Source organism: Prionailurus bengalensis, chromosome C2 (assembly GCF_016509475.1).
Source record: "Prionailurus bengalensis isolate Pbe53 chromosome C2, Fcat_Pben_1.1_paternal_pri, whole genome shotgun sequence".
Lineage (NCBI taxonomy): Eukaryota > Metazoa > Chordata > Mammalia > Carnivora > Felidae > Prionailurus > Prionailurus bengalensis.
Genome location: NC_057350.1, coordinates 40,758,285 through 40,781,116, shown reverse-complemented (window position 1 = coordinate 40,781,116; position 22,832 = coordinate 40,758,285). Strand labels below are relative to the sequence as shown.

Sequence of the window (22,832 nt, the reverse complement as noted above, 5' to 3'; positions counted from 1 at the left end):
CTTGCGGTCCGTTGGTCAATGCTGCTCGGCGGTTGCTGGGGACCGCCTACGAGCTTTGCCGTAGGCGGCGCAAGAGGACGGGGCGCGGCGGGGGACACGGCGGCCGCCGCGGGGCTCGATCGGGCAACGGCGACGACGACGGCGGCGGCGGCGGCGGCGGGTTTTCCTTCTCCTTCACCCCCTGGCTCCTTTTTTTCTTCTTCCTCCTTTCCTTTCCGGCCGGGTCTCGTCCACTTCCCCTATCGGCGGCCCCGATCCTACGGTACCGAGGAACTAGGGAGGCCGAGGGTGGGCCCGGCCGTTGGTGCGGGCTTTGGGCCCGGGGCCTTCCGTCCTGAAGCGGGAGCCGGGGGCGGGGCCGGGGCGCCGTTGTCGGCGGGAGGAAGAGGGAGGAGACGGGAAGCCTGACAGCGGACGCCTCCGCCAGGCGCCCGCCGCCTCCTCCCCTGAGACTGCCGCCAACTCTGCTGTCGAGTTCCAGGGCCCACGGCCGGCGGCTGGGTCTCGGCCCTGCCCAGCTAGCGGGGCAAGGGTTGTGGGGCGCCAGCGTGCTGAGCTTGGCGCGGGAGGAGGGAGTCTAGACGCCGGGAACGTCCCGCGCCCCGCCTTTCCCTCCCCCTCCCGAACCCTCGGGCCTGGGGCGCGCGAGGAGGTGCAAAGCGGGGCAGACAACTGAGAAAGGACTGGGTTGAGGAGTGTAGAGGTGTTGAGGTAAACGTTGGGATCCGGATTTGGGTGAAGTTACCTAAAGGGAGCGATTTCAAAGACACCTGCGTGGTGGCTGTGTTGTTCGTCTTTTTATCTACCCTTCTTCCCTCCCCCTCCCCCATTTTTTCTTTCCATTTGTTTTTCATGTTTTACAGTAAAGGCATGACTTCCCGGCACCGCAGGGAAAATAGGGTGCAAGCCCAGAAACTATTTCCCCATCACCACTTGTTGAAAAACTGATTTGAAAGCATCTCCGGGTTTGAACAAACGAAAGTTCCAGGATTTCCATCGTCTCTGGTTTTGCTCTGGAGACCATTCACTGCTAAGTATCAAGACGAAAAAACTGGAAACTGACCGGGTAAACATTTAAACTTGAAAACTTACGAGTTTTATTTCGATCTAGTAAATAATTTGCTTCTCTTTTATTGGCTAACTTTTTAACTTCCTCGTTTAAAATATCTTTACCTTTTGTTGAAAACACTTGTTATTCAGGTCTGTAAAGTCGAGCATCCTCTACTGGGTGGATATTTGCCTCTGCAGTAACACAAACAGACTTTTTGAAAGTTACAAGTCTTTGGAATGTATAGGCCTTTAACATTAGCACAAATGATTGAGCATTTTATGCTTCAAAGAATAATGAACATGTTTATTGTTTTAAAGTTTGAAATCCAAATATTTAAAGACAGACGACTTTTCTAATTGAAAAATTTAAGCATTCCTGGGCACAGATACTTAATGTTTTTCATTACTAGCCTAGAACCATTAATCATAGTTGGGACTGATTTGCTATAGGAGTAAAAACACTACCATTGGGGCGCCTGGTTGGCTCAGTCAGTTGAACATCGAACTCTTGATCTCAGGGTGGTGAGTTCAAGCCCTTTGTTGGGCTCCGAGCAGGATGTGAAGCCTACTTAAGGGGGGGGAGGGGGGGAGGAAAGAAAAAAGAAAGAAACTATTAAAGTACAAAAATGTGTAATAGTAATTCACTACTATTTTGGGGGGCAGGAATCATATCTGTCTTGTATGCCAGTGAAAACCTGTAGTCTAACAAAATTTGACACATGAGAGTCCGGCATTAAACGATTTTTTTAATGGAAAGAAAACAATTAAATGTATTAAAATCTAAACTTTATCATATTTTCCAGAATTTCTGTGAAATGTTACCTTTCTGAATTTATGTCCACAGGTGTCATACATAACACATATGTTAGCAATTTAGAGGTCTTTTGAGAGCGATTTCATATAACCCAGCTATGAATTCTCTAGTATGGGTTAAGGGAATACTTCATTATTGCTGATATTTTAATTTGTTATATATAGGTTAATGTAAGAGCTTAGTCCGAAGGAATAGCTCCAGAGAACAAATGGTTGTCACTGAAAACATTTGTTTGGTATCTCAATTTTTCAGTGTCCATAGAAGTAACGTCATGATTTTGGTAATAATCATAAAAAATTGTTATTAGGATAAATTAATAAATTATCATGCCACTCCTGAGTTAAAGATTCAGAAAAATAACAAAGATAATCATTTACTTTCCATCAACAAATTGTGATTGAGCACCTATCATATACTAGGCACTATGTTAACTTTTTAGATTTGTGCTAACTTACTAGTTAATAGGTAAAATAATTAACAAAGGTATTAGTTTTTAATGGTAAAAAGAGGAAACAAGTATCAGAAAAAGCATTTGCATATCTTGATCATCACCTTTATAAAACTCAGTGGAGGTATATTTGCATTAAAATATGACTGGGGCACCTGGGTGGCTCAGTCAGTTGAGCGTCTGACTCTTGATTTCAACTCAGGTCATGATCTTGCTGTTCAAGGGATTGAGCCCCATGTTGGCCTCTGTGCTGACAGCCCAGAGCCTGCTTGAGATTCTCGCTCTGCCCCTCCCCCACTTGTGCTCAGTCTCTCTCAAATAAATAAACTTTTTAAAACATGACTTACTTTGAGCTCTGTATTTTGGCTTTAAAATTTAATGTCCTTGTTGCTGCTATTAATTGCAGCTGGTCTGTGTTCTTTCTTGGTTTTTACTTTTTGTTTTTTCCGAACAATTTTGGACATTACATCCATCTTCATATAGAAATAAGCCAGTTTAGTGGCCCACCTGTTTGAACAAACTTTGCACATAATTCCCTACAAGTGTGTTCCTAAAATCAGTTGCCCCAAAACTGTGATGGGAAAAGAAGCTCTTTTAAACTTCAATACACATCTAAGTTGAATGAGAGTAATATAATTGATACCCTAAATATTGGCATCAGATCAGGTTTTCCTAAAAGATAGTGACATCTGGAATAGTTGGAAGTTCTTTTTTCATAATTCTAACTTATTTGAATTTCATCAAATTCAAGGAATGGACCTGATTGTTACTAGTAATTTGCTCTGGTTTTGCCTTCCCTTACATATTTTCAGGTAAGTTAAGAGTTAATAGACACAGTCTATTAATTTGAATTAAGTTTTCTGGAATCTTTAAATCTTAAAATGCTCATACCTGTCTTTTGTTTGTTAATTACTTCCTGAATGAATTGTTATAACACCTATCTTTGTTTCTCTTGTCTCTGAAGAACCTTATTCAGAGTCAGAATGGAAAGATTTGTAGTGACAGCACCACCTGCCCGAAACCGTTCTAAGACTGCTTTGTATGTGACTCCCCTGGATCGAGTCACTGAGTTTGGAGGTGAGCTGCACGAAGATGGAGGAAAACTCTTCTGCACTTCTTGCAATGTGGTTCTGAATCATGTTCGCAAGTCTGCCATTAGTGACCACCTTAAGTCAAAGACTCACACCAAGAGGAAGGCCGAATTTGAAGAGCAGAACGTGAGAAAGAAGCAGAGGCCCCTAACTGCATCCCTTCAGTGCAACAGTACTGCGCAAACAGAGAAAGTCAGTGTTATCCAGGACTTTGTGAAAATGTGCCTGGAAGCCAACATCCCACTCGAGAAAGCTGATCACCCAGCAGTCCGTGCTTTCCTGTCTCGCCATGTGAAGAATGGAGGCTCCATACCTAAGTCAGACCAGCTGAGGAGAGCATACCTGCCTGATGGATATGAGAATGAGAATCAGCTCCTCAACTCCCAAGATTGTTGACAAGGAGGTTACCACCATTGTGATCAAGATAAATGTGGAGTATTAAAGTTATGTGTTGATTGTGTGGTTCATTTTTATATTTATTTCATTTAAAATCATGTGATGCAGAATAGTTTTGCAATGTGTATATAGTTGCAGGCAAAAAACAAAAAACAAAAAAAAAACCTCACTGCAAAACTTACTGTTAATTTTAGTCACCAATGGTGTAAAGCAAAACTTAGGGTTTAGAGTGTGCTAGGATACCTGAAACCTGATGGTTATCTTTAAAATTGATGGTTTTTCTCCTGAAATGTTTGTGCATGGAAGAACTGCCCTGCTTTTTTACCCTGTTGCCATATATGATTATTCCTTGTGAAATTACTTAATTATTTGGATTGAACACTAGCCTAGGAAATTGAAGCTGCTGCCAGGCAACACCACTCACAGTAACTTAAAGGAATTATTTCTGATTAGAGGATCCTCTTCAAAAAGGAAGGGATGGTGGGAAACTGTTCTTCTATCTTCAGATCCCTCGCAGAAATGACTGTCTTTATTTCAAACTATGCTTGTATATGATGTAGTTACCTTATCTATCCTTCAGTTCCTCACTGTCTTTTTTTCACCCTTTTGAAAGGCTTACTGTATTAGTAGCAGCTTCAAGTGACCAAAAGACTAAAATCGTTCTTTTAATGTCAGTGCCAAAAGCCATGGGGAATTTTGCAGTGACATGATTTTAGTCTCTTACTATAAACAAATTTTTTTAACCATAGCTTTCATTTCAAGCATCATCTTGAACTTGCAAGCTTTTTTTTTCCAATGTCTTGATGTTAAAAGATTTAAAGATTGGCATTTTTATTTAAACATAGACATTTTATGATTGAGTTTCCTGTTTTTACAGAAGACTAGTAATTAGCTTTTGGCTGACAGATCGGATAATAAGGAAATTACTTTCTATACATTAATGTTTCCATATGATTTATAAGACTTTAGGTAAATAGAACCGAGTTAACTTACTTTCACTTTTATGCGCTTTTGCCTCTGGTGGTGCAAGGTTTTTAAACATGGATGGTAAACAATTGTCTAGAAGGACTGGCAAGATTTTTGTAGTGGGAGATCTGGCAGTATCCTGCATAACTTTGGGTGAGGAAATAATCAGTCCTGTTAAAGGTCAACCATGTTCAGGAAATGATCTCTGCGAACCTCACTTATCCTGTAAGTTATATCCTCTCCATTGGAGACCCAAATTATATTTTTTAAAAACTAAACAGCTGAAGACTTGGACTAGAGCTTTAAAAAAAAAACTTAAATTTCTTGAAAACGTTTAAGTTTAAAATACTCATGAAATATATTTCTATTACAAAGCACTAACATGAATGCCCTATGTGACTTGGAGTTATCTTTGAGGTCATTTTACCACAAATCTTCATTTGAAAAAAAAAAAAACCAAAGTGAATAAGAAGGTTATGTTTTTCAGAAACAGCTTTCCATGTATTAAGTTTCTTTTACAGACTTAAGTTCCTAGTTCGGGTTGTCAAAGTGCCCATCTGATTTTTAGATTTTATGTTAGTTTTTGTGTTGTTTTCATTTTAAAATAAGCCTGCCACCAAGAAAAAAAAAAAATTGCTCTGCAAAATTTGAGTTTTTCTCACGTTTAGTTATGTAAAGTAGCACAATTAATGCCTGGAGTAGTGCTGTCATTGCTAAAGCACATACATGAGGAGACCAGCAGCAAAACATAACCAAAATATACTTTGCTTTTACTTCCCCTAGTAAAGACTTTGCAGGCAACCATGTTTCTTTTGAATTAACTAAGATGGTAGAATAAGAAGCTAGGAAAATAATTGAGTTTTATAGCATTTTCAGAATACAAAAATAAGGTTAGATATACAATCATTCTAATTTTTCAAAATTCCATGTGATTCAGACTGCTCCCTATTTTAATATTAATTTGCACTAACAGCAAACACATAGTGGCAGAACAGTTTTGAGTAGTCCTAAGCAGTAAACTGGATGATGTTGCACAAGAAAAACCAATAATTCACATTTGAGTTTCTAGTAGTTAATTGATTTGATGATCATTTAGGTCCCATATGTGTTAATGTATTTCTCCAGGCTCCTAACTATTCCCACATATATATATATCTAGGGGCATAATTCTTCCTCCTATTAGGATTATATCATGTCCTTAGAAGCATTTTCCATCCTGTTGTGGAGGTTTAATATGTTTGTTTACTGATTATGAAACTTTTTGTTCCCTGAAACTGGTTAACTTTGTCTCATAGTTCAATAGGTAAGGCAGAATGATTGCTTTAGCCTGCTCAAACTGGTACAAATCCGTGAAGCCATGGTTGGCATATGTTGGATAACAAATGAAAATGTCTAAGGTGTATGCTGCCATGAAGGTGTAATGGACATGTGTACAGAAGCTTTCAATCTTAACTATATAGTGTTAGTGTGATGCTATACTATTGGAAAAATAGCAGTTTTTTTTCTATTTTATAAGTTGTATGCATAAACATAAGATTTGTAATGTTTCATTTATAAACTGCCTTCTTCAACACATGCTTACCTGTTAATAGTGTTTTCTTGAAGTATGGTAGTATGTCTTCCAGAATTTCACTATATGCTTACAGTAAATAGTTACTAGCTTGTTGAAATGTTAAATTCCTTGTTGTTGTTGTTTTGTTTTGTTTTGTTTTAATTCTGTGGGGCATATAGCAAGCCTGAAAGACATTGTAATTATTTCCTACAGGGTGAAAATTTAGAAAGATTGTGTATGAGAGCCTAAATAGTTATTTTATTCATTATCATCTTTAAGACTTTTTTTTTTTTTTAAACAAATGCTACTTCCACTTAATGCATTTGGCCCTACTGATTTTGGGGGACCAGAAAACTTTAAAGAAAAAGCTCTGCATCTTACAATTGTAACCAATTAAGTATCAGCTTGGGATTTTTCTGAAGTATTCATTGCTTAAAAACTGTTGTAAGTAAAAGTTGGCAAGATCTCCAAGCAGAAAGTTCCATGTTAAAACTTTTGCCTGAAAGAATTTGTATGTGAATGTTAATGGAAAACACATTTAAACAAAATAAAATTTAAAGTGGCCCAAAACGAAAGCCACAAACATTTCGTCATTTGGTGCTTAGTCTTTGTGAGGGCTCTCTGTGGTTTGACTTGCCCCAACTGACTTTAAATGAGTACAAATCACCTTAAAACATATTCATTAAATAGAAGATTCATCCTATAATTTGATTGAAAATCTTAGCCTAAAATAAATTGCTTTAGTTTCTGGTCAGCACTGATTAACTTGTGAATAGTGAAGTGACTGTCCTAAACCTTCATTTATCTCAATCCATACTATCATAGACTTCTAAGGTAAATACAGTTCTTACCTAGTGGTATTCTACTTGTATCCAAGATACTGTATTCATTAAAAGTTTACTATGTTTATTTTTGTATTCCCATGCTTATTTTTTATTATTTTTTTTTTTTTGCTCACGCATGTATCCTTAGTATAATGTGTCACTTTTAAAGTTTTGTCTCTGTGACTTTTAGAAATAAATTTCAAAAAAATTGTTTCAGAAGTTTTTGAAAGCACATTTTGTGAGTCAGTAACATATATTTTTTTTAATTAATTATTCATTTAATCTCTATACCCAATGTGTGGCTGAAACTCAAGACCCCAACACCAAGAGTCACATGCTCTATCAACCGAGCCAGCCAAGCATCCTGTATTTCATTTTTTTAAGTAACATATTTTATTGTTCCAAAATAACAGAATTTTACTAATTGAGTTTTTTCTACTAGTTACATCTCTATAGGATTATTAGCCCTGTGTCTAATGTAACAACATATATTCTGTCAAATCAGATTCACATCATAGCTACAGATAGCTCTTTTCCTTAAAAATCACATAGGTAAGTTAATAACCTAATCAGTGCTTTTAATTGGAAACATTTTAATTTTCTACTTACAGAAATATTAATCATGAAAGACGAGGGCCTAATTTGCACTTTACACATTTTATTGGGTTTTTCAAAGATTTGCTATATTCTTATTCACCACTGGGGGTGAAAAAATGCATAGAAGTTGCAAATTGTCTTGCCTTTTAGTAGTTTTATGTAGTTTTGAAGGCATATATTTCTCCTATTCTGACAAAAAAATTAATGAATTTATAAAGTAACTATTTTTCCTGCAATCAAAATGGTAGAAAGGAACTTAAAAAAAAATCAGTCAATACTTCTGCTCGCAGTTTAATATAAACCCATTAACCCATCAATGATCTTTTTAGGAAAAGTCTTTACTTTTCCTAAAGAATATCATCAAAACCTTTATTAAATGTAAACCAATTGAATATATGTGTCTCTAGGTCTCATTAACAGTTCCTGTTTTTTTTCTATGTGTAAACTGAGTTGTATTATGTACCTGTAACACCGTATGTCATGATGCAAAGATGCTTCTGGGTTCAGGCTAGCTAACCTAGCCCTAAGAAAGCTAAAACTAGGTGGTAGAATAGAAGTACTTGTGATCTGATGTATTTGATTATGGTATGATTTCCATCTGACTACTCTTCAATATGTTACTTAATTTTGGTTGTTTTATATGCATACTATGTGGAGTGAATATTTCTTAGATCTCTCTTGTTTAAGTGTTAGATCATTTAAAGCCCATGTCTTCAAGTTCTTAGTTAAATTTGAATAATATGCAATTAGTATTTATTGAGTCCCTATCCTGTACCTAATACTACTCTAGCCCCTGGGGACACATCAGAGAAAATAAAAAATTCCTGCCTTCAAGGAGTATACATTCTAGTGATAATATAGTTATTGTCCTAATACAGTGATGGGGGCTGAGGAGGACATATCATTTCTTGTCTTTTCTAGGCAGCTCCTTTAAGCACTCGTCATAAGACTAGTTACTTAGCCAAATACTTGTCACTGGTTTTGTTTTGATTCTCGAAGTCTTATTTTGTATAAGAAGAGCAGTAAAAATTGAAAATTTGTGGATTAAATGGTCTGCATATCCTTTGAAAATATGGTAGTTTTTATAATCCACAAAATATGTATTTTCACATTAAAATCTATTAAGCAATGGAATTGACCAATTTAAATACCTGTAAAGTACAAACCTGCCACACATTTCAGTGCAATGCCCATGGTAAATCAAGAGCTCCATTGAATACTGGATACCAAGGTAGTCACAGGTGTACAGAAACCAATGCCCTGAGCTGATGTTTATTAGATGAAGATTCTACAAACTTTTCTTTTCAAGCATCAAATGAATCCATGTGTAATGGAAAACATTGTTTTTATATGCCTTTTTCCTATCTTGAATTTATTTCTTTTTAAAAAAAATTTTTTTTAATGTTATTTAGCAGGGGAGGGACAGAGAGAAAGGGAGACATAGAATCCGAAGCAGGTTTTGGGCTCTGCACTGTCAGCACAGAGCCCTACGCGGAACTTGAACTCCCAAGCTGCGAGATCATGACCTGAGCCGAAGTCAGATGCTTAACCAACTGAGCCACCCAGGCACCCTTTTATGTATTCTTTTTCATCTAGCAAATTTGACTTTTATGAATATATCCTATGGAACAAAACAGTCATTATGTAAAGATATATGTAAAAGAAAGTTTATTTTAATATTGTAACAGTAAACAATTGCAAATTCTATAAATGTCCAGCAATAGGGGAATGGTCCAAAAATTATGATACATCCATATTACAGAGTATTCAAGTGATCTGAAAGTAAGAATCAGGGGCACACGGGTGGCTCAGTCGGTTGAGCATCTGACTCTTGATTCTGGCTCAGGTCAAGATCCCAGGACTTGGGATGGAGTCCCAAGTTGGGCTCTGCATTGAGCGTGGAGCCTGCTTAAGATTCTCTCTCTCTCTCTCTCTCTCTCTCTCTCTCGCTCTCTCTCGCTCTCTCTCGCTCTCTCTTGCTCTCTCTCTCTCCCTTTGCCCCTCCCTCCCACTCATGCATGTTCTCTCTCTCTCAAAACAAAACAAATAAATAAATACAATTTAAAAATAAAAGTATGGATCAGAAAATTATCTACAATATTAACTAAGTTAAAAAAATTACAAAATATTTTCTCACTTTTTGAGAAAAGAAAACAGTGCTATATAAATGTACTACACATAAGGTGGTCGACGTATACCATATGTTAAGATTACTGACATGATATTGAATGGGGTGGGAGGAATACTTGCTTTTTTTACATCCCTGTGTATTGACATTGACAACAAGCACAAGTTATCTTTGTCACATAAAATATGAAGTAGACCTTTACTGATACCTGCTAACAATAGTTATATCCAACTGCAAAGAACAGCAATATCACATGATTCACCTATACCATTAATGAGAATATTCAGAATTTGCTGAACAAATATTTAAAAACCTCTTTTTTTGAATACTTTAAAATTTACTTTTATAAAATCTAGTTGCATATATACAAAGTTAAGTCTTCTTTCTTTTTCCCAAGTTATTCATTACTAAGTATGTAATGGGGAAGTAATTTCAAACTACAGCTTTAATATTCCTGTGTTTTCTTCTATAAGTAGCCTACACCTTCTAGTTGTTCACAGTAGTTGTACACATTACACCCTATGTTTCAAGAATGCTTATAATAAACACAAATTTAATCACTGCTAAAACCCCATTAACATGTTTCAAAATCTGTCAGTTAATGGGAATAAGAGGGATGTCATAATATATCATCAGGGAGTTCTTTATAACTTACAATGTCTATGAAACACTTCAATTTTCTATTTTAGAAAACCAGCATTAAATCAGGATTGAAACTCCTTTCTGGTAATTATTCGTCATTTAGCTCTATTCCTCTCCATGAAGATAGCTATTTTGGAATTCACAGTCTTTTGAAACTTTTTCTAGCGAGGATTGCCTAGCATCCTCACACTTACGGGCACAACAGTTATTTCTTTACAATTCAGTATCACAGTGACATAGAACAATCAAGATACAATGTTTCCCTATACCAATGGTCATTTGTTCTTCATCTTTCTTTTCCTGTCTGATTTCCTTTTTTCTCCTCTAATGCTTCATCTCTTCCTCTTATAGATTCTTTTTTTTTTTTTTTTAAGTTTACTTATTTATTTTGAGAGAGACAGAGAAGGCCTGAGTGGGAGAGGGTCAGACAGAGAGGAGACAGAGAATCCCTAGCAGGGTCCCCGCTGCCAGCACCAAGCCCGCCGCGGGGCTGGAACCCACAAAACCATGAGATAATGATCTGAGGCAAAACCAAGAGTCAGATGCTTCACAGACCAAGCCACCCAAGCTCCCCTTCCTCTTGTAGATTCTTAAGGCTTCACCTTTAGCTGACACAAAATATTATCAACTCACTGACATCACAAGAGTTGTAAGTAGCAAATTCATGTCTACAATCCATATAGTTATTAATGCACATTTTTATGTATGCCCATAAAATGTGGCGGATTTTTGTAATTCAAATTGCAAATACTGCCAGAATGCTGCAACCAGTATCTTCACGGAGTTGTACATACACATGACCAGATTCTACATCTCTATAGGTTTTACAGTAAAACTCTGCCACTGCAATTAACCTTAAACTCATTAAGTGTATGTTAACGTGCCCATCACGTTGACTTTTGTGTTTGTTAACTTGTATCAACAATGAGGCTAATAATATAAACATCTGATCAGCTTAATTGTTTTCTTAAGGCTATAGGTAGAGTACCAATCGTCATACTACATCTAGGAAACAAATAACATTTATGAATGTTCTCAAATTATATGCAGCATATTTTGGTATTTTATTTGCTTCTGCATTTAAAAAAATTTATTATTTTTTTATTAAAAAATGTTTTTTAACATTTATTTATTTATGAGAGACAGAAAGAGGCAGAGTATGAGCAGGGGAGGGGCAGAGAGAGAGGGAGACACAGAATACAAAGCAGGCTGCAGGCTCCGAGCTGTCAGCACAGAGCCTGACGCAGGGCCCGAACTCACAAACTGCAAGATCATGACAAGAGCCGAAGTCGGGGAGGCTCAACCGACTGAGCCACCCAGGCATCCCCCCAAAATTTATTATTTTTAAACTAAATATAGGGGCACATCTGGTGGCTCAGTTGGTTAAGCCTCCGACTTTGGCTCAGGTAATGATCTCACCGTCTGTGAGTTTGAGCCCTGTGTCAGGTTCTGTGCTGACAGCTTGGAGCCTGTTTCAGATTCTCTCTCCCTCTCTCTCTGTCCTTCCCCCACTCATACTCTGTCTCTCTCTCAAAAATAAATAAAACATTTAAAAAATTAAAAACAAAAAAAGAATAGGGGCCCATGGGTGGCTCAGTTAGTTGAGTGGCTGACTTCAGCTCAGGTCACGATCTCATGGTTCCTGAGTTCCAGCCTTGAATCAGGCTCTCTGCCATCAGCACAGAACCTGCTTCAGGTCCTCCATCCCCCTCACTCTCTGCCTCTCTCTCTCAAAAATAAACAAACATTTAAAAGAAAAAGAAATTAAAAAAAATAAACTAAAAATAGAACAACCCTACCATCCAGGAATTGCACTACTAGGTATTTACCCAGTGGATACAAAAATACTGATTGAAAGGTGTACATGCACCCCATGTTTATAGCACCATTATCAACAATAGCCAAACTAGGGAGACAGCTCAAATGTCCATCGTCTGATGAATGGATAAAGAAGATGTGGGATATTTATAGAATGGAATATTACTCAGCCATCAACAAGAATGAAATCTTGCCATTTGCCATCATGTGGATGGAGCTAGAATGTATTACATTAAATGAAATGTCAATCAGAGAAAGACAAATACCATATGATTTCATTCATGTGGAATTTAAGAAACAAAACAGATAAACATATGGGAAGAGGGGCACAAAAAGAGAAGAGAGGGAAACAAACCATAAGTGACTCTTAATGATAGAGAACAAACTGAGGGTTGATGGAGGGAGGTGGGAGGGGCATGGGCTAGATGGGTGATGGGTATTAAGGAGGGCACTTGTGATGATCATCATGAATTCTACTCCTGAAACTAATATTGCATTGTATGTTAACTAAAATTTAAATTAAAATAAAAAGTAAAAATTAAGGGGCTCCTGAGTGGCTCAGTTGGTTAAGCATCTGACTTCAGCTCAGGTCATGATCTGACAGTGTGTGGGTTCTAGCCCCACGTCCAGCTCTGTACTGACAGTTCAGAGCCTGGAGCCTGCTTCAGATTCTGTCTCTGTCTTTCTCTGCCCCTCTCCTGCTCTTTCTTTCTCTTTCTCTTTCCATCTCTCTCTCTCTCTCTAGTACAAATGACACTAAAAAAATAAAAAGTAAATAAATAAAATTACAAACATAAAAAATAAGGGGCGCCTGGGTGGCTCAGTCGTTTGAGTGGCCGACTTCAGCTCAGGTCATGATCTCGTGGTCCGTGGGTTCGAGCCCCATGTGGGGCTCTGTGCTGACAGCTCGGGGCCTGGAGCCTGCTTTGGATTCTGTGTCTCCCTCTCTCTCTGTCCCTCCCCCCATTTGTGCTCTGTCTCTCTCTGCCTTTCAAAAATGAATAAATGCTAAAAAAAAAAAAAGTTTATAAAAACAAAAATAAAAAATAAAGAATAAAATAAAATCTGATATTTTTGTCAAAATAATGCATGCATATAGTTTTAAAAGTCTGATAATATAAATGATTTATAATCAGTAATTATATCCCAGCAATCCCAGCCTCACCCTCTCACCCGTCCCTTTTCTTCAATTCCTTCATCTCCCACCTCAACTCTTTTACCTGTTTCTTTTTCTACTTTCATATTTTGGCATAACATGCTTATGCTACAATTTCGATTCATCAATTTTACTTTTTTTTTAATATTCATTTTTAAGAGTGAGTGAGAGAGCATGAGCGGGGGAGGGGCAGAGAGAGGGGGAGAGAGAGGATACACGAAGGCTTCACACTGTCAGCCCAGAGCCCAATGTGGGGCTCGAATTCACAAACTGCTAGATCATGACTTGAGTCACAGTAGGTTGCTTAGCTGACTGAGTCACGCAGGTGCTCCTGATTCATCAGTTTTAGACATGATACTTCAAAATGAAGACTTTGTTGTTTTCCACTAACATCATCCCACACTTTACCTCACCATAGGATTTTTATGTAGTTAATTGTATAATTACATTTATGGCCATGTAAATGATTGTTCACCCCTGAACAACGTAGTGTACAATGATTATTTCCTTTCTCAATTTTTTGATTTTTTAAAAAAGTCTTATCATTTTATATCATTTTTTTCTTTTGCTTATATTTCCTTTTTCCCAAATGCATCAAAAGATACAGCAAATACCCATACACCTATATATAGCAGATACCATTGTAATGCAAAAATATGCCAAATAGAGTATCAATTCTATTTTTTTTCCCAGAGACCTTTCTTCTCAGCCTTGTGTCCTCCGGCTCAAATTTGAGTGTGCTTTTCCTCAGGTACAAAACAGTGGTCATTCTGGGATGTCTCTTTGTTTTGCTGTGTTTTTGGCTAGATCCTTTCTTTCTTGTAGTCCACAACCTATGCTTTACATAATCCATTGCTTGACTTAAGCATGTCATCCATAAACTTCCCAGGAAAGAATGTATGGAAGATTTCTTTCTTCCTTTTTTATTTTTATTTATTTTTTGAGAGAGAGACAGACAGAGCACGAACCGGGGAGGGTCAGAGAGGAAGACACAGAATCTGAAGCAAGCTCCAGGCTCTGACCTGTCAGCACAGAACTCGATGCGGGGCTCAAACCCATGAACCGTGATATCATGACTCTAAGCTGAAGTCAGATGGTTAACGGACTGAGCCACCCAGAAGTCCCTGGAAGATTTATTTCTTGATATGTTGTGTGACTGAAAATAATTTCATCATACCCTCATAATTAATCAAAATTTTGGCTAAGAGGATTGAAAGTAATTTTCTTTGATAATATGAAGTCATTGCTCCATGGTCTTTTAGCATCTATTGTTAATATTAAGAAGTGTAGAGCTTTTCTCAATATTGTTTCTTAGTTTATAAGGTGGATTTATAAGTTTATAAGGTGGATATTATTTTTAGATTGTATTTATAATATAAATATTTACTGCCAGAAAAGCAGCAAAGCAAAAATACATCTGGAGATTACTGAGTTGGACCTAGAGAAAAACAGGTTGAGAGTAGAGCAAGAGGAAAGATGGCTGGGAAGGAAGATCTCCACAGAAATAAGTGGAATATATATATGTATTATATATATGTGAAACATATATTTCACATATAATTCATATATATTTTCATATATATTTCCTATTATATTTATATTATTTCTTTAATAATCTACTTTCCTTCATTTATTCTACCCTGGTTTTGATTTCTAAGACCTCTTTCTTTTTTTTGTAAACATTTTCTTTTCATAGCATCCTATTCATAAATTGATGATTGCAGGGCATAATCAGGTGGCTTGGTCAATTAAGCATCTGATTCGTGGTTTCAGCTCAGGTGATGGCATTATATTCCATGAGTTCAAGTCCCAAGTCAGGCTCTTTACTAATGACGCTTAGCCTGCTTTGATTCTCTCTCTCCCTGTCTCTCTGCCCCTCCCCCAGGCGTGCTCTCTCCCTCTCTCCCTCAAAAATAAATAAACACTAAAAAATAAAAATAAATTAAATTTATGATTGCAGGGGCTCCTGGCTGGTTCAGTCAGTAAAGTATATGACTCTTGATCTCAGGGTCATGAGTTTGAGCTCCACATTGAGAGTAAAGTTTACTGAAAAAAAAAAAAAAGATAAATTTATGATTGCAGTATTTTATCTTTCTGTGATTATTAATGATCATTTTTTAAAAAGCTGTATGCTCCTGCATTCTGTCTGTCTCCCCTAGGCCTATTTCTGACTGTTTCAGTCTGTCTCTTCATATTGGAAATATTATTTGGGTATCTAGTATTCACGGATGCTCATTCATATTTAAGAACTAAGAAACTAGGGACGCTTGGGTGGCTCAGTTGGTTAAATGTTAGAATTTTGATTTCCACTCAGGTCATGACCTCAGGGTGATGGGATAGAGCCTCGTGCTCAGGGTGGAGCCTGCCTAAGATTGATTCTGTCTCTCCCTCTCTTTCTGCCCTTCCACTGCTCGTGCTTCTCTCTCTCTTGCTCTCTCTCTCAAATAATAAAATAAATAATGAATAAGTAAATAAATAAAACTAAGGAGCTGACTGGAACCTCTGTATGCATGGGTGAGACTTAACAACAGGTAGAATAATCAGAAGCAAACATGGCCTTTGAAGAATTCCAAATGTCCATTTTTAAAAAATCTTTTATCTAAGTGGTTTCAATTTTTTCAAACACACAGGGAGAGGGATGACAAATTACTGGAATTCTGAGAATAGAATGAGTAAGGGAACTATTATGGATTGAATTCTGTACCCCCAAATTCAAATGTTGAGACCTAACCCTAGTACCTCAGAACACAACCTTATTCAGAAGGGTCATTGCAGATGTAACTAGCTAAGATAACATCATACTGCAATATAATGAGCCCCCAATTCACTATAATGGTCCCTTGTAAAAGGGGGAAATTTGAACACAGACATGCACTCACAGGAAGAATGCCACTTAAAGAAAAAAGCAGAGACTGGAGTGATGCAGAAGAAGCCAAAGAACATCCAAAATTGCCAGCAAACCACCAGGGGATAGGAGAGAGACAACAGATTCTCCCTCACAGTGCTTGGAAGGAACCAATCCTGCCTCCAGTTTGATCTTGGACTTTTAGCGCTATGAAACAATACATTTCTGTTATTGAAACCATTGAGTTGTGGTCTGTGGTATTTTGTTACAGCAACATGGGGAAACTAGGAGTTTATGGTTCAATATGTAATAATTATCTCTCTTTTTTTTTAAGTTTATTTATTTTGGGGAGGGAGGGAGAGAGAGAATCCCAAGCAGGCTCTGCACTGCCAGTGCAGAGCCCAATATTGGGCTTGAACTCACAAACTGTAAGATCATGACCCAAGCTGAAATCAAGAGTCAGATGCTTAACCAACTGAGCTATCCAGGTGCCCCTAATTCACCATTTTTAACCAGAAGTTCTTTGTTTCTCATCTCAATAAGTTGCACTTGAACATCAAAGCCAGAGAGTGGATAGATACAACAAGCCAAACACATGTATTTGCTTCCCTTTATGCCTCAAATCCCTTAAAATCTGAGAAGAGATTCATATAGCATTATAAAATAAGAAAGGGTTCCATGAACAGATAAGACATCTTGAGGAATTTCTGAATAATTGGAAGATTGATTATATTGGACGATTCACTGTATGGATGATTAAAAGTGGATTGTATTAGATTGATTGAGAAGTGAGAAAGTGAGAAAAAACAAAGCCCAAACGCTTTGAAGAAAACCACATCCTAAAGAAAACCACTTCAGAATTCAGAACAGATCCAGAAAAATGGCAGGCTCAAAGTGAACAAACAGGAAGTGCAGGAGGTGTTGTCTCTGAGTAATCAGCAGAGTAAATGCTTAATAAGGCTAGCTAGATAACAATACCTTGCAGGGTTGGGGAAGGGTTCTCCAGAAGGCTGTACATACCCTGAATCAGCATCCAATACATGGTACTGTTTCTCCCACAGTCAGTGCAGGAATCAAGGGGTGGAAATGGGAGTGGCGCTACTCACTATTAACCCTGGTGACCCACTAGGAAAATATTCGCTTCCTGTTCTCACAACTTCATGCCCTGCTGGCCTTGAGGTCTTATTTCCAAAGGGAGGAATGCTTCCATCAGGAGACACAACTATGATGTAAGTTAAGACAACAGCCCAGCCACTTTGGGCTCCTTACGTCCCTGCATTTACAGGCAAAGAAGGAAGTTACAGTGCTGGTTGGGGTAACTGAGCCTGACTACCAAGGGGAGATTGGACCACTGCTCCACAATGGAGATAAGGAAGAATATGTGTGGAATATGGAGATCCTTTAGGGTGTATCTTAGTATTACCTTGCCCTGTGATTAAGGTCAATGGAAAACTTGATAACTTAATCCAGGCAGGGCTACTAATGGCCCAGACCCTTCAGAAATGAAGGTTTAGGTCTCCCAATCAGGTAAAGAACCAGGACCAGCTCAGGTAATTACTGAAGGCAAAGAGAACACAGAGTGGGCAGAGTGGAAGAATATGTAAATACCCGCTGTGACCGCATAACCAATTACAGAAATGAAGACTGTAATTGTCACTGAGTATTTCTGCTTTATTTCACTACAAATACATTTGTGTGTTTATATATCTAGATCTATTTCTTTGTTTTCTTCTCCTATTCCCTTATCATGATACATAAATGTATTGACTTCATATCATAGTATTTACGTATTGTTAATTTTACATCATAGAATTTAAGTGAAAGGATATCAAAGCGAAGAGTAAAGCTCACTCAAACACTTAAACTCTTCTTCTAAGGAAGGGTAGTATGTTTTCGGTTGTACACAAGATAGTTGTGTCATGTTAGGTGGAATTATAACCCTATTATTGTCTTTATTGGAAGATTAAGTATGGTTTAATGAGAGTGTATGGGTGCCAAGTTGACCAGGGGTGAATTTGTGAAGGTGAATTTAATGTGTCAACTGGACTGGGCCATGGAATGCCCAGATATTTAGTGAAACATTACTCTGGATGTGTCCGTGAGGGTGTTTTTGGAGGAGATTAACTTTTGAATCAGTAGACAGAATATAAGAGATTGTCCTTTCATCCAACCAGTTGAAGGCCTGAATAGAACAAAAGAGCTAACACTCCCACGAGTGAGGTGAAACTTCTTCTTGCCTGACTGCTTTGAACTAGGGCATCAGCTTTTCCTGGGTCTCAAGCCTGTGGGTATTCACACTGGAACACAACATTGACACTCGGTCTATGAACTGCAGTTCTTGGGACTTGTCAGCCTCCGCAACCATATGAGCCAATTCCTTACAATAAATCTCTTCGTATATATGAAAACAGAAGTATATTCTCTCACAGTTTTGGAGGCTACACATTTGAAATCAAGTCTGTCAGCCAGGACATACTCCCTCTGAAACCTATAGGGGGGAATCCTTTCTTGCCTCTTCCTAACTTGCAGTGGCCACTTTTGACTTGCAGCTGCAGCATTTCAATCTCTGCCTCTGTTGTCACATTCTGGCATTCTCCCAGTGTGCCTGTACCTCAATTTCCCTCTTGTAAGCACACCACTCTTATTGGATTAGAGCCTATGCTAGTGAGCTCCTCTCAAACAGATTACATCTCCAAAGACCCTATTTCCAAATAAAGTCAGCATTCACAGGTGCTGGGATTAAGGCTTCAATGTGTATTTTTGGAGGACACAATTCAAACCATAATACCAACTGAACTCATTAACTAAGTGCATCAGTCAAAAAGTTTACCAGGTATTTATTTGATAAAACCAAAGGCATTAAACACTGACTATGATGACCCATCAAATGATTCAAAACACCAAAAGAGGACATTTAAAAACTGAACTATCTTCAGATAGGATATCATATAAGAGAACACTGTATCCACAAAACTAGAATAGGTTGCAACAAAAAGATTGCAATCAGAGGAAAACATAGTTCCTACAAATCGCAAAATAAAATTTAAATAAGTGGGCAATCAATACTAAATGATTGATTTGGGAGATAAATCACAATTGAAGAGCAAAGGCAAAGAGAGAAGTGCCGTGGGAAAGTAAAGTCAGAAACATGAAGAAGTAGGTGAGCATGTATGTCGTCTATCAAATAAAAGTTCTAGACAGAAAAAGAGAAGATGACGGGGACAAATAATAAAATATGCAACTAAAAAAAATTTTCCATGATTCCCAAAACCACAAAACTTGAGATCTACAAGAGTGCTCCAAATATTTGTTTTCTTGTTTTCTCAAATGTTAACACAATAAAAATCTTTGCCGTAGACAATTACTTATCAAACTTCAGAACTCTTAGGACTCAGAAGAATTGCTAAAAGCTCTCCAAAAGAAAAAATAAACATTATCCAAACAGGAACTGATGCATTGCAAACTCTAGGGGAAACATGAGGTTCCTAGGATTGTGTCCCAAGGTCAGAAAATGCCTCCAGGAACTGGACAGTACTTTAGTACTGAATAATATTAAATACTAGGTAAAAGAAGTCAATAGATCAATACTGTGGTATAGTTAAGAAATATATTTGGTCTTTATCCCTGGTTCATAGCATGGAGCTCCTAATACTCCTATAATTTCCAAAAAGATAGGAGTGTTTTTCGTTATTCATGGCTAATCCTTTTGAACACACCTGAGTTTATGCTAATGAGGTAACTTAGGGTGGGGCCAATAGTAGTCTTAGGGTGGGACTGGTCACCAGAAAGACCGAGTGATTAGAAGGCTGGAAAGGGGAAGAAGGGTGCTGCAAGTTAAGCTCCACAAGAGATTTGATGAGCTTCCATATTGGTGAAGGCACCCACAGGCTGGGAGGGTGTTGCATCCCAGTTCCTTGGGGCAGATGCTCCTGGCCCTTAAGACCTCTCTGGACCTCGCCTATGTCCCTCTTCATCAATCTCCTTTATAATATCCTTTATAATAAGCTGAGAAACCTAAGTAAATGTTTCTCTGAGTTTTGTGAGCTGTTCTAGCAAATTGACAGAACTGAGGAGAGGGTTGTGCAAACCTCCCATTTATAACATCTGTCAGAAGCACAAGTGACAACTTGGACTTGTGAATCGCATCTGACGTGAGGTCAGTCTTGTAGGACTGAGTCCTGAACTGTTGGGATCTAATGCTATCCTCCAAACAGTGTCAGAACTGAGTTACATTGGTAGGACCCCCCTCAGTGTCCACTGAGAATTGGGGAATTGCTTGGCGGTTGTTGGAAAATACTCCAGAAATACCTTCCAAATGCTGAGGATAAATTATTCTGAAAACACAAGCATATACCTATCCAAACTAGAATTTATGTATTTAAAGTAATCATGGGGCTTGAACTCACAACCTTGAGATCAAGAATCACATGCCCCACTGACTAAGCCAGCCAGGCACTCCTATCCAAACTAGAATTTAAATGCCAGATCAAAATGAGCATTCTAACCTGCAAAGATTCCAAAAGTTAACACCCACAGAACTTCTCTGAAATAATTACATGATAATACATAATAAAAATTTTTAAATGACTATGACAGAAGGTATGATATACAAGAACAGCACACAAATACACAGTTAAATTTTAATATTGTTAATGTATAATGCTTAAAAACAGTAAAAAATATGGTCATAAAATTCTTGATGACAACATTTAGGGATTGGGATGGAGGAACAGAGTAAAAACCAAAGCAAATAGCAAATAAAACCTAAAACCATGCTAAGGTTAATCCTAGTTATTGCTAAAATTATAACTTTTAGATGTTGCTATAATTGACTATAGATACTGCTAAAAATCTAAATTTGTGTGTGTGTGTGTTTTAAGTGAGACAGCATGAGTGGGGGGAGAAGGACAGAAAGAGAGGGAAACTCTCAAGCAGACTCCATGCTCATGACCTGACTGAAATCAAGAGTCAGATGCTCAACTGACTGAGCCACCCAGGCACCCCTAAATGTGTATATTAATGAAAAAACAGTAACTGAATGTCTAACTCCTAGTACCATTAATGGAAATGAAATTTAGAAAAAGAAACCCATTCAAACAAACCATGAGAGGAATAAAACAAGAAAGCAGTACAAAAGACAAAGCATGAGGTAGCAGAAATGAGTACAAATGTATCTGTTGTTATCATATATAAAAGTTTGAAGGGGTGCCTGGCTGGCTCAGTCAGAAAAGCATGTAACTTTTGATCTCAGGTTCGTGAGTTCAAAGTTGGGTAGAGATTACTTAAAAATAGAATCTTAAAAAAAAAAAAAAGAATATTGAATTTTTTAAAAAAGTATGTATGAATGAAAAGAATTGTACTTAAGGGGCGCCTGGCTGGCTCAGTCAGTAGAGTATGCAACTCTTGATCTCAGCGTTGTGAGTTCAAGCCCCATGTTGGGTGTACAGATTACTTCAATCAATCAATCAATCTTTTTTTTTTTTAAAGAATTGTACTTAAACTGCACCGAAGGTTTTAAAATGGTATATTAATGAGAGTCTAAAAAAACAAGAACATTTTTGACAATATTACAATTAAGAACAAATAGAATTCACAATATAAAATGGAAAAGAATACTTTTTCGATACTGATAAAATATACACTGTGCCTCTTTCTAGCCCTCAAATTGCCCTTTTCATCAAAGAAAGAGCCAACCTCAGATCAGAGCCTTGGAATTTATTTATTATTTTTTTTTTTCCACACTGTCAGCATGGAGTCCAAAGCAGGGCTCGTGCTCACCCGAAGCAAGACCCGAACTCACAAACCGTGAGACCATGACCTGAGCCGAAGTTGGATGCTTAACCAACAGAGCCACCCAGGCGCCCCAGAGACTTAGAACTTACAACATTGTTCTGTTTTTAGTACATTAGTTTCTATAGTTAAGTTCTATTTATGGATATTTCACTTTGGTTTTCTAATTGCAGTTTCGATAGTTTTATTCTACAATAAATCTTGAAGTATAAAAAGCGAGTGAATGTAAAACACACCAAATAAAAAATAGCACGTATTAATACCATGTATGGTATTAGCATGGTAATAATACTATGTATGAGACTTGGGTAGAAATAATCAAAGGCACCAGGTGATGCTACACAGATATGACAAAACACAAAAGGTCATGTGGCACAGAATGGGTTGCTGCTCCCCAAACTTGCACATAGCTAGACTGCATTTCCCAGCCTCCTTCTGCAGGTCATGGAGCGCTGGCCAGCAGAATGTGAGTGGAAGTCAAATTTTAACTATAGAGGTTGTTTTTAGGTAACAGGCTTGAGCAGTGGAATGTAGAAAGGGCCCACAGTGACCCCAATCCCCTGGCTGAATACAGACAGGCCATCAGGCAACCTACTTCAAAATGTCCATAAGCCCTAGCTGACCATCTTTTAAAAATAATTTATTTTTTTTTTTAATTTACATCCAAGTTACTTAGCATATAGTGCACCAATGATTTCAGGAGTAGATTCCTTAA

General features: G+C 37.7%; 1 protein-coding gene across 2 annotated transcripts; it reads left to right on the top strand.

Moving 5' to 3' along the window:
- The first annotated feature begins 147 nt into the window (after window positions 1-147).
- CGGBP1 (CGG triplet repeat binding protein 1) lies at window positions 148-6,905 on the top strand. Of its 2 annotated transcripts, none has more exons than XM_043593899.1 (3): window positions 148-262; window positions 864-1,066; window positions 3,277-6,905. In XM_043593899.1, exon 3 carries the CDS (start codon window positions 3,296-3,298, stop codon window positions 3,797-3,799), a length of 504 nt encoding a protein of 167 aa, XP_043449834.1. In that variant the 5' UTR covers window positions 148-262; window positions 864-1,066; window positions 3,277-3,295; the 3' UTR covers window positions 3,800-6,905. The 2 variants fall into 2 exon arrangements, with proteins under 2 accessions (XP_043449834.1, XP_043449835.1); XM_043593900.1 differs by lacking the exon at window positions 148-262 and adding an exon at window positions 496-711.
- The last annotated feature ends 15,927 nt before the right edge of the window (window positions 6,906-22,832 follow it).